Raw genomic sequence first — 12,437 nt, 5'->3', positions numbered from 1 at the left:
TACACTGGAATTGGATGATTTCTTCCACTCACTTTCTGTGCCTTCGGTCGGCCGGGATTTGGTTAAAAAATTAGAGCAGCCGATCACTGTTGAAGAACTGTCTAACGCTGTCAAATCCCTTCAATCTGGGAGAAGCCCAGGGCCTGATGGCTACCCGACAGAGTTTTATAAAAGTTTATCACCAAAATAGCCCCTATTCTAATTGAAATGTACAATGATGCATTTGTAAATGGTGCTCTCCCACATACTCTCACTCAAGCAACCATTTGTGTTATTCTTAAAAAAAACAAAGACCCTCTTGACTGTGCATCATACCGTCCAATTAGCTTGCTAAATGTGGACTATAAAATTCTAGCCAAAATTCTGGCAACGCGCTAGAAACAGTCCTCCCCATCAATTATCTCTCCGGATCAAACAGGATTTATAAAAAATAGACACTCATTCTTCAATCTCCGAAGATTATTTAATATTATATACAATCCTTCTATCGACAATACCTCTGAAGCCATTATATCCCTGGACGCGGAGAAAGCGTTTGATCGGGTGGAATGGAAATACCTTTTTACACTCTAAATAAATTTGGCTTTGGCTCCAAATTCATGACCTGGATAAAACTTCTGTACTCATCCCCCAAGCCTCTGTCAGGACTAATAACACTCAATCAGATCGCTTCCCTTTGCAAAGATCGACACGTCAGGGTTGCCCTTTAAGTCCCTTACTGTTTGCCCTCGCCATAGAGCCACTTGCAATAGCACTTCGCTCCAACCCCCTCATCAAAGGCATAGTCAGATACGGGCACGAACACAAACTGTCTTTATATGCAGATGATTTATTAATATACACATCCAATCTTTCTGTCTCTGTCCCTGCTGCCCTTGCCACTTTCGCATCCTTCGGTCACTTATCAGGGTATAAACTAAATCTCAGTAAAAGTGAATTGATGCCACTTAACATGGCTGCAAAAAAATCCCCTTTACATAACTTGCCATTTAAAATAGCTCACAGTAGTTTTATTTATCTCGGGGTACATGTCACAATTAGGTTTGAAAACCTTTTTCAAGCCAACTTTGCTCCTCTCTTAACCCGTACTAAGGACGATTTGGAACGGTGGTCTTTGCTACACCTCTCCTTAGTTGCTAGAATTAACTCTATTAAAATGAATACTCTCCCTAAATTCTTATACCTCTATCAGTGCCTTCCAATATTTCTACCCAATACATTTTTCAAAAAGATCGACGGCCTAATTCTACCCTTTATATGGGACAAAAAGCCTCCTAGGATACGAAAACAGCTCTTGCAGAGGCCCAAACCAGACGGCGGTCTAGCTCTACCAGATTTCAGATTCTATTATTGGGCCGCTAACCTTAGGATCATTCAGTACTGGTTGCAGAGCAGAGTGATATTCCCACCCCCAACTTGGCTGGAGATGGAGGCTGCCTCGTCTACACCGGCATCATTGTCTTCCCTCGCTCACTCCTCTATTACAGGCCCTTACTCCTCCTTCACCAATAATATATGTGTCAAAACAACATTGAAGATCTGGAATCAATTTAGACGCCACTTTGGGTTTCAAACAACCTCTTCCTTGGCTCCGGTAGCCTCAAACCCAGCTTTTCCCCCATCTATGATTGATGGTGCTTTCTCAACATGGTCTAATCTCGGTATTAAAAGATTCAGAGACCTGTATACTAACAATACATTTAGTACGTTTCAACAATTATCAGCTAAATTTGGTCTCCCCAGACATCATTTTTTAGGTTCTTACAAGTCCGGAGTTATGTCCGCAGCATAGATCCAGGATTCCCCAACCTTTCTGGTGGAACACAGTTCGACACATTTCTCACCCCACTTCCTAATCAGAAAGGCACATTGTCAATAATCTATAGAGAAATTTGCTCACTACAAGCCATCTCATTAAACAATATCAAATCCTCTTGGGAGGAGGAACTGGGTGAGGAAATATCTGATGAACTATGGGAAGGGGCACTCAAAAGGGTACATAGCTCTTCTATTTGCGCTCGACACGGCCTCATCCAATGCAAACTCATTCATAGGGCCCACTGGACCAAAGCAAGACTATCAAAAATTTACAAGGATGTGAACCCTAATTGTGTTCGATGTAACCAGTCCCCTGCTAATCATGTGCACATGTTTTGGTGCTGCCCATCTCTTGTTGGTTTCTGGAAAGACATCTTCAACACACTCTCAGAATTAAGCGGCACACAGATCGAGCCAGACCCTCTCATTGCATTATTTGGAGTTTCCTTACCCACAATACAATTGACCAAAATGAATAAGGATGTAATTGCCTTTGTCACGTTGTTAGCGAGACGATTAATTTTACTTAGATGGAAATCCTCTGCAGCCCCTTCTCATGCTCTTTGGATTAAATCTATTTTGAATTGCATAAAGTTGGAGAAAATAAAACAGACACTCAATGGGTCTGTAGACAAATTCTATGCAAAGTGGGCTCCCTTCTTTTCTTATGTTAAAAGAATACATTTCCCTGCAGTTCCAGAGTGATGTATATTTATATATTGGTGATGTAAGAAGCCTGGTATGTGCATATACGACATCTCGGATGTTAAGGACGGTAATAACTGTGCTAGCTGACCTATAACAACTGGATCAAAACAGATATTTTTCCTTTTTTTTTTTTTTTTTTTTGTGTTTTATCTTATTTATGTATTCAATACCTATTTTTTCTTTCATGTCTGTCTCTCTATGTTTTGCTGTATCGTTGTCTTCAAATTGTTGTTCCATATTCATACCAAATAACTTTCAAGTGCAATTATTTACTAAATGCTGGTACTGAAAATTCAATAAACAAAGTATAAAAAAAAAAAAAAAAAAACATCAACCTGTCAGCGGATTTCCCTCAGCTACGGCCTGATCACCACTATTATATCACCTTCCTCCATCACCTGGCCAATACCCTGACACTCTAGGGCCTGGTGGTGAGTGAGAGGTCTGGGACTTGAGTTCCCACCTGCCCCCAGTCAGATTAGTATTTCAGGGGGCAGAGGAGCGTAGAGGGGGTGTGACAGTCCCATTAGAGTGATCTGCTCTGATATCAATTACCCCTTCAGTTTCAATCAGCCTCTATATGCAACTCTCTATATACAACTTGCAGACAAGAAAAGATAGTTTGACAGATTCTGAGGATTGTTGTACGATTTCAACTTTTACATATTACCATAAACTGGAAATGACTCTTGACATGGAGCTTTTGAGAAAGAACATTTCTATATTCCTGCCTGAGGATTTCTACCAAAATAAACAACTTTCTGGTCTGACTTTCAGGAGAATGTATAGTAGTAAAGACAAATTAACACTGACTCAGCCATGTTTGAATTTGCTTTTACCTGCATTCCGTATTTTGCGTCGATGACTGTGACTATACCTGTAAACAAACAAAACCAGAAAAGGCAATGAGAGGGCTTGTACACACTCTTCAATGAACTCCGACCCTGCAGCCTTTTGGTGTGTGAAGTCACTTTCTCTGAGGTCTATACAAGCATTCTCTGTCATAACAGAAGGAACAGCTGAGTATTCCTCCTGGGCAGTGGACATTCCAGACATTTTCTCTGTTCTACAACAAGAGAACAACCCCCCCGTGAACACCACATGGAATACACACCTACTGCTTTTAAACACACAAGCCAACCTAACACCCCAATAGGAACACGCACATGCACATTTAGCACACTCCCTACTTCTGAATCAACCCAGAACATTGACGCCATAGCACTTGAGAGGGTGAATTACAGAGATATTTAGATACCATACTGCAACATTAAAGAAGTATTAAGAACATTAAAGAAGTAAAATAACATTATCAGCAGACATTTACTAAGAATTACAGTTTGCCTCCACCCCAAACACAGACACATTGGATTCCACTTATCCTGCTAGAACTCTGTGAACCAGATAAAACTCATTTGAGCATCTTTCAACTGTTTTTCCTCCCTATAGGTACATTTGGATTGTTTCCAGGCATTTTCATTTCTCCGTGAAGGAAGTTATTCCAGTGTCTATGTCACCGCAGCAGGCCTAGCTTGTTCACATAATGCACTTTTGTCACACCATCGGGCGAGAATAAGAAAGCATAGTAAATATTTGATAGGAGAGTAATGAAAACACTGTTTGTGAGTGGCATCCCATGCACCACCTGTCCAGCCTCTTCGTCAATGGGAGGGGCCAGCCCCCTGGGACCTCTCTGATTGACAGACCTGTCTGTGCCAATGACAGCCCAGTCTCAGTCAATAACCAGCCTGTCTCAGCCAATAACACAGTGGAGGGGTGAGGAGAGTCCCGGTCTGAGCAAGCACTGTCAGGCCCGTGTGTGTGGCCCAGTGGGCTGTGGCTGGCTGCATCCCTGGACCACTGACACCTGTCACTTATTGACAAACTCCAGTCGTCACAGGGCTCGCCCCGTAATGGCCTCCTATTGACTTCCCTTTCCCCCTGAATCCCTGGCTAAATGTTTACGGCCTGATGGCTTCCCTGTCCTGATGGAAATAGGCGGTTCAGATATCACCCCCCAATCCCCCCGGCACTGTCCCAGAGCACAGTGTTATTGGTCCTAAGTAACAAGAAGCTCAACAACATGGGTTTGTCTAGGAGTGTCCGTCTGGAGTCCAACTAAGGCCAATAACGCAAAGCTCTGCTTGAGCATGATGGAACTGTGAGGTAAAGAATAGTATTGAGAATGTCACCTAAAAAGTGCAGTGAATGCAATCTAGCCTAAATGTATCGAAACAACACATTACTCAACTAAGCTTCAACGAAAAGTGTCTCACTAGTTACATCAGCAGCAAATGCCAAAGTTTCTATGACAGTTTCTTGAATGTCAACACAAACCTGAAATACGAGGGCAGCCATTTGCATAGCCGACAGAACAGCAGTCAGGGTTCAAATATCATCCTGATGAAGTGAAATGCCATTTAAATACATTACACCTGCTGTTGAAACATGCCTGTATACTATATTTGTTGTTGCTACAGTATAACGTCCAGTGATGTTCTAGCCAAACACAAGAGAGTAAACAGATTGGAGTGGACAGAGAGTGATGCGTTCCCCTAGAACCCATAGATGAGCCAGCACTGTTTCCCCTCTCCTCTGCGTCTCCAGCATGATTCTCCCTCCGAGCGGTCAATGCCAGGGAATAGAGGGTATGTCATGGGTAATTTTTTACATTTACATTTTTAGTCATTTAGCAGACGCTCTTATCCAGAGCGACTTACAGGAGCAATTAGGGTTAAGTGCCTTGCTCAAGGGCACATCGACAGATTTTTCACCTAGTCGGCTCTGGGATTAGAACCAGCGACCTTTCGGTTACTGGCACAACGCTCTTACCCACTAAGCTACCTGCCGCCCTAATGTAAGGAGGCAGGCCTTACAACCTGATAACCAGGAGCGGAAAGGCTTAACTAAACAGGCATATCCACTTTTAAGGTACTGCATTGTAATGTGAACCACAAACAGTAGCTATTCAAAGTTGACTTCATTCAACTGTGAGGATTTGTTTGTTATTTTGCTTTGAACAATGTGTGTAACTTACCTGGATCCGCAAGTCCTGTCGTTTCTAGAAGAATATAGTCAAACTTTCTTTTCTTCTGCATAAGGTTTTATATGGCTTTCAAGCCATTGTCTCTAGAGGAAATGAAAATTGAGATTAGGAATATTGAATATATCTATTAATCGATATGAAGTTCTACATGTCAATTAAGAACTCAGAGGGGCATGGTGTCCATACAGATTTGAAAGCTACTGTAGTGACAGGGGATGTAAAGTGGCAATATTTCTTATTGTTAGAATATACTGTACGTACTTGACGGAGCAGCAGAGGCAGCCGTTCCTGAGCTCCAGCCATTCCTCATACAGCTCTCCTGCCTGGCTCACAGCTAGAGACTTCTCCAGAGCGCTACCTACAGGATAGATGAGGGACAACAATCATTATCAGAGCAGTAAACTTGTTCTTTTTGACATGGAACCATAATATACAACAGAACACATCAGCTTGAGAAAAATGCATTGACACAGTAAAATAATGAAATATGGTCAAAATGTAGGCCAACATTTGTACTTTTTTAATAAGATGCACTACTACTTGCACCTGATAAAGCACATGTTTAAGTTCAAAGTACAAATCTGTTGTTACGCAGCTATAACCTTTTAGCGTTCTATTGACCGAGTCCACACACAGATATTGTAGGCTTATTTCATGATAATTGACAGCGAGACTAAACACTGTGTGGGCTTCTCAAGTGAGCTGTACAGGACCTTGCAGCATCTCAAGAGTTGAATCTATAGAATTAGACAGAGCTCTTTTCTGCTCCCTAGAGCACTTAACCCTGTAGTACAACCAATAAAAAAAATGCTAACTTTTGAATACACTGCTATTGGACCTTAATGAAAAAATTGATGGACAACATGTATAGACCACAAAAATGAACATACCTTCTCCAAATTCATTGAGTATGACAGCGATTCTCTTATTGTGTTGCTCCATTAAAATGTAATTCAACAGTGTTGTCTTCCCAGCACCTATATGGGTTATAAATGAACTGTTATGGCAGAAGAGGTATATATTCTATTCATAGCACACTGTAATTACTGTAGATTTCTATCCCAGTGGTCAGTCACTAACCCTGGACATGGGGAGCTACAGGGTGGGCAGGCTTTTGTTCCAGCCCAGCAATAACACATATGATTCAACTAGGGCCTAATCAAAGTACTTGTGAGCTAGACGAACCAGGTGTTTTAGTGCTAGGCAAAAAAACAAAAACAAAATACACATCTTATATCTCTCGAGGACCAAGATTGATGACCACTACCTTCACACATTTTCTGACAACACAGCAGTATGCATGGGGAGGGAACTAGACTGAACTGGCAGTCATACAGAGGTAGCCAGTGATGATGGTCACAGGTATCTGCTCGCCAGGTGAGAGAGGCTTTCCTGAGATGGGGACCAACTCCAGGCACTCATCCTCCTCGTCCATTAAGACCTCATTCATGGCTGTTAGTTTTGCAAACAGGACAATCTGTAAATCTGTATTGTATTAATAGCGTTAGCTAGCTATCATAGTTATAGCCCTTGTTCATGACTCTCAGTTCCATTTCATTATACATACGTCATTGGACGAAAGCAGAACATTAACACGCATCCCTTGCAGTACGGTTTTGGAAGCATAAGGACCTTATCTTTCATATCAGCGAGAAATAATAATAAAAAATGGTTAAATTAATACACACCTTTATAAGGTTAGGGTTCCCACAGGGACATATTTTCATGTTACAGGCTTGTTTACGGAAAACAGACGGAAGACAGAGGCTGCATTTGCACAGGAAGCCCAATTCTGAAATGTTTTCACTAATTGGTCTTTTGACTAATCAGATCAGCTCTGAAAAAGATCTGTTGTGATTGTTCAAAAGACCAATTAGTGGAAAAAATATCAGAATTGGGCTGCCTGTGTTAAACGCAGCCAGAGTGGACTACCGGTGCTAATTAGCCATCTGCATCATCCAACACCTGTGTGTAAAGAGAAGACGGACGCCACAACCGTGTTGTCATTGAAAAATACTGTTGGCTGCATCTGTGCTAAAACCGGTTAAAACAGTGTACATTAAGTGTGTATTTTGCATTTGTGAAATTATTTTGATGTGATATGAAAGTAGAGGGATTTATGTTTCTAGAAACGTACCGCAATTGAGAATCAATTCACGTTCAGATGGAGTATTTGGCTGTTTTGGTTTCCAGAGCCAATTGGCATTTAAACAGAACATGTAAGCAGTGCCGATTTTAGCATGTCAATCTTTGTGGGGCAAACAAAAAAAAAATGTTGGGGATGCATGCCAGCAAAGCCACTACACGACACAACACTAAACAATACATTAATTGCACTATAATGGTGACAAACTGTGCCCACAAACTGGCCTACATAAAGCTGTCCCAACAGCAGAGTCCCAACAGCAGTCCCAACACCTTACCACTGTTACACCTTGCTATCAGCTGAGCCTTGTCTGGCAGCAAAACAGTTAATTCAGCCTCATTTACTGCCTTTAAAAAAACATAGCTGATATGGCTGACTTGCTTTAAAAAATGTGGTTTCTACTGACAATTGAGATGTACAAACTATGGCATAAGGGGACGACATTAATGAGCGAGCTAGGACGGACGTAGTCAATTTAACTATTTGTTCAGCACTTTTGAAATGTACAGCGACAGAATTCAGAACATGGGCCATTCTTACAGTGTTCTCCCTGTACACGAAGTCAGAACCGTAGGATAAATAAAGGGGGCATATAAGCAGACAATGAAAGCTCTTACAATATTCGATGATTACATTTCTCTAAAACAGGTTATAGGCTACATGTGCACCACCAAGTCAGAACAGTAGGCACAATTAAGAGGGGAAAATAGACCAAATTATTAGGGTGAGGTACATGGGCTACTAACAGCTTACTACACCACATACACTTAGTGTTACTTTCTTAGCTACAGTATACATATCTCCCTGGCATATTACATCATTTATGTAGCAGCGTACAAGACCATTTTGGACTCACCTTGTTGTGCTGTGCTCACTTGAACAGGACGGTGGCGCGGCAGTTCTTCGTGGGGAAATGTTGTCATCAAACTTTCTCATCAAAGTCTGGCATTCTCTGGATTTATGGTGCTTTCAAGACAACTGGGAACTCTGAAAAAAACAAGGGTGAATCATGATGACGTCAGTGATCTTCAGGTCGTAGCTCTAGAAAGAGGCCAGAGTTCCCGACTTACAATTCCGAGTTGAATGACCATTCAAAACTGATTTTCCCAGTCGGAGCTCGTTTTTCCCAAGTTCCCAGTTGTCTTGAACTCACTGAAGTCAGATTTCCCAGTTCCGAGTTAACAATTGTTCTGAGCGCGGCAGAAATCATGCTGGATTGACAGCATGGCCAATGTTGAATGTTTATCATTTTAAGCTTGGAAAAGAGACCCTTAAACCCAGAATTGGGACCACACACCCACTCCACTGAATGGCAGGCTAGTGATTGCTTTGCAATGCTTGCAGTTAGCCACTGATTCCTTCCAAACCACTCATTGTTGAATTTGCGATTTCCAACTTGTTGTGTAAAGTTTATGTCCAATGGCCGAAGAGCACGATACGTTTTATCTATAATTTATCTTCATTATTTCTCTTCACAAGGATTTAAAATAATTTGCCAGTAGATTGTTGACTTGATTCATGATGATGACTGCTAGTGTAACCGGTGTGAAATGGTCACCGGTTACACTAGCTAATATTTGGAAAGTATGATGTTGACATGATCAGTTCAATCAAAGCTACTGTAGATATAATGTGATTTGACATCATTTTATCTGTGGCCAATGACCTTGAGCCTTCTTGGATGGGCACTTCTAATGTAACTCTATGGCAGCACACAAGGGGCTTGAATTTTAGAGCTCTACCCTTAGATTTGGCAGTGACTAAGTGTCCCCATGAGTGACAGAACACTGAGCCAATCACGGCACAACTAGAGATATTACCAACCCCTATGCTCCATGTTTTCCGCTGGCTGCCCCACCACCTCAGAAAGCACTGAGCTAGGCTGAAACACCTGCATTTTGGAGCTGTCTTACTCAAGAAAGCAAAAAAGAGACCATGTTTGTATATGGCTTTATTAACTTTTTTTTTTTTTACATTGTTTGCAAACTGATATGTGACAAGTATTAATGCCAAAATAACATGCCAAAATAACATTTATTTTAATTTTATTTTTAGCTAAAAATGTGGGGCTCAAAACCCCACCTGCCCTGAATGACGGATTGACCCTGCGTGTAAGGTCCTTGGACTATAAGGAGTAACGGGTTAGGCTGATTTAGTAGTCCCCTGCAGCTTAGTTGGTAGAGCATGGCGCTTGCAACGCCAGGGTTGTGGGTTCGTTTCCCACGGGGGTGCAGTATGAAAATGTATGCACTCAATAACTGTAAGTCGCTCTGGATAAGAGCATCTGCTAAATGACAAAACATTAAATTTAGCCCATTATCATGTCAACACAGTTATTGTCTGACGGTAGAGGGCGCGCGCACCTAGCTATTCAATCACTCCCCGGGCCCCCAGGCTATAGGCAAAGATTTTTTATAACTAAAGCAAGATAGACCACAGCCAGTCGTTTCAAACTGGAACAAATGAGTCACAGTGGGCAGAACAAGCAAGGAGGTGGGCATAGATAAACACGAGCTAACGAAGTTATATTGCCGCGTTCTAGCAACAGTTGCATATTTATGTTAGGGAATGCCTACTTTGTAAAGTACGCGTGTGCAATAACTCAATTCGCCTTTGCAATCCTAAACAAAAACAAAAAATTACAACTTTGGTAAAGGGTAAAGTCTACAAAACTTAGCCCACTCTGTTCGTAACATATTCTAGTTTTGGGAACAGAAAACTGTATTCAGATCAAATGTTTAATCGATGAGAACATTTGCAGAATGTCGGCTAAAATCTATCTCGTTCCATCTTCTCCCACTGCCGGCCACTGGGCTTCCTCTCACTTCCTCTCACTTCCATATTTGGTAGTGAGTGGAAACGCCAAGCGGATGCTTCACATTTAAACATCCGGTGAAATATTTGTCTCATTGTTCTATCTGTGCTATAGGCCTCCATTGGCCTAATAGCAGTTTATTAGCAGGGCAGCACATTCTGTTTTGAATCAAGCAACAGTACTTTTTTTTTTTTTTTTTTTTTACATATCACCTCAATCCTTTATACTTTTATATGACCCCATCAAGTGAAGATCATACTCAAATCTAACCCTTGAGGTGCCGAGCCACTATCTACAAACGACTTTTCAAAAGCTGTGCTACTACACATATTTAGGATCAGAACAGATCAGAAATACATCGGTTCATGTCAATGTGGGCATTCCAACACAACACGTCTCTCTCCTTCCTCCCTCCCTCACCAGACTGCTTATTAAGCAAACCCAAGGGCTTATCTAGCAGCGAGAGTGTGCGTGTCTGATCCTCTCACACTCCGCAGCCGGTGTCTGGCTGTTTTGGATGGGGAAGGTTTCAAATGCGGAAGTTTCCACCCAGAACGCTGCCACTGCGAAGATGAGCCTTGCAATGACATCTGCGCTAGCAGCGCGTTAGGAGAAGTTAACATTCTGCAGGGAAACTGTTGCTATCCCTCCGCATAACTGGAATAAACTTCACATGGCGTCTCTGGCGAGCGCAGAGCGACGTGCGTTCGCTCTGAAGATCAACAGGTAACATTCGTCTCTTTTACTCACCTTCATGACTTTTGCATCAGGTTTGGGTAAAGTGAACTCTAGGCTATTGATTTGAGTGAGCTGTGTTATGCCAAAAGAAGGCGAGTGGATTCCTAAACGGGCAGCTACATGTTGTGAATGTATGTTAATACTGTAGGCTAGGCCCGTGTAGCTCAGTTGGTAGAGCATGGCGTTTGCAACGCCGAGGTTGTGGGTTCGATTCCCACGGGGGGCCAGTATGAAAATGTATGCACTGGATAAGAGCGTCTGCTCAATGACTAAAATGTAAAAATGTAGGCTACTCTATCATGGGTGGGTTGCTTTCCTTCAGTTAAACACTGAGATATTGGCTTTAATAACTATCAATAATAATTCCCTATGAATAAGGATATTAAACAGGATATTAAACATTGATTTATTACACTCAAAAACCTATCACACATTTAGTTATACCATCTTTAATGTAGTAAACTAACAATAAAACCCTATTCTATCTATAGTAGAGCTTATATACTGTATTTCCCCCAATGAACAAGAAAACATGCATATTTTCTGTCTACTTACAGCTCATTGAGCTGATGCAAACATATTTTTGTTGGCTTCATTTCCTCCTCATTGGGTATGTTTCTATATCTGGTCTGTATTTGATCATTTCCCCTCTGCATGGTGTATATGAAGTCCATCTAGCAGCCCAGTCGGAGATGCTATAAATTAAGGGATTTTAGTCATTTAGCAGGGATGTAGTCATTGTTCCTGCTCTGACACACCGACCAGGTGGAGAGGAAGTAGTACATGTGAGACCATTGTGTGTCATGCATTTAGTCCACTGAAAAACAAATACATACCTCCCATGGCCTGATAGACTTCAATAACTTTACATTTAAAAAAGATTAACTGAACTGTGAAAGCCCTTGTATTGAGTAACCCATACCTCTTGCCCTTTCTGAACACTTTGTGGCATTCTAACATTTACAGTTGAAGTCGGAAGTTTACATACACCTTAGCCAAATACATTTAAAATCAGTTTTTCACAATTCCTGACATTTTAATCTTGGTAAAAATTCCCTGTCTTAGGTCAGTTAGGATCACCACATTATTTTAAGAATGTGAAATGTCAGAATAATAGTAGAGAGAATTATTTATTTCAGCTTTTATTTCTTTCATCACATTCCCAG

At 41.4% G+C, this 12,437-nt stretch overlaps 2 protein-coding genes across 3 annotated transcripts in view; one reads left to right on the top strand and one right to left on the bottom strand.

Moving 5' to 3' along the window:
* The window catches only part of cbwd (COBW domain containing), a 29,377-nt gene extending 22,355 nt beyond the window's left edge, over positions 1–7,022 (bottom strand). Inside the window, 6 exon segments of the mRNA XM_045225488.1 lie at positions 2,912–2,951; positions 3,366–3,403; positions 5,564–5,655; positions 5,834–5,930; positions 6,463–6,549; positions 6,908–7,022. Coding sequence (XP_045081423.1) covers positions 2,912–2,951; positions 3,366–3,403; positions 5,564–5,655; positions 5,834–5,930; positions 6,463–6,549; positions 6,908–7,022 — 469 coding nt within the window.
* Positions 7,023–11,012: 3,990 nt separating this feature from the next.
* dock8 (dedicator of cytokinesis 8) overlaps positions 11,013–12,437 on the top strand; it is a 120,182-nt gene continuing 118,757 nt past the window's right edge. For both annotated transcript variants that reach the window (XM_041901428.2, XM_041901427.2), the window contains exon 1: positions 11,013–11,259. In XM_041901428.2, coding sequence (XP_041757362.1) covers positions 11,207–11,259 — 53 coding nt within the window. In that variant the 5' untranslated portion in view covers positions 11,013–11,206. The remainder of the gene's footprint in view (positions 11,260–12,437) is intronic.

Source organism: Coregonus clupeaformis, chromosome 16 (assembly GCF_020615455.1).
Source record: "Coregonus clupeaformis isolate EN_2021a chromosome 16, ASM2061545v1, whole genome shotgun sequence".
Taxonomy (NCBI): Eukaryota; Metazoa; Chordata; class Actinopteri; order Salmoniformes; family Salmonidae; genus Coregonus; species Coregonus clupeaformis.
This window is presented reverse-complemented; position numbering and strand designations above follow the sequence as displayed.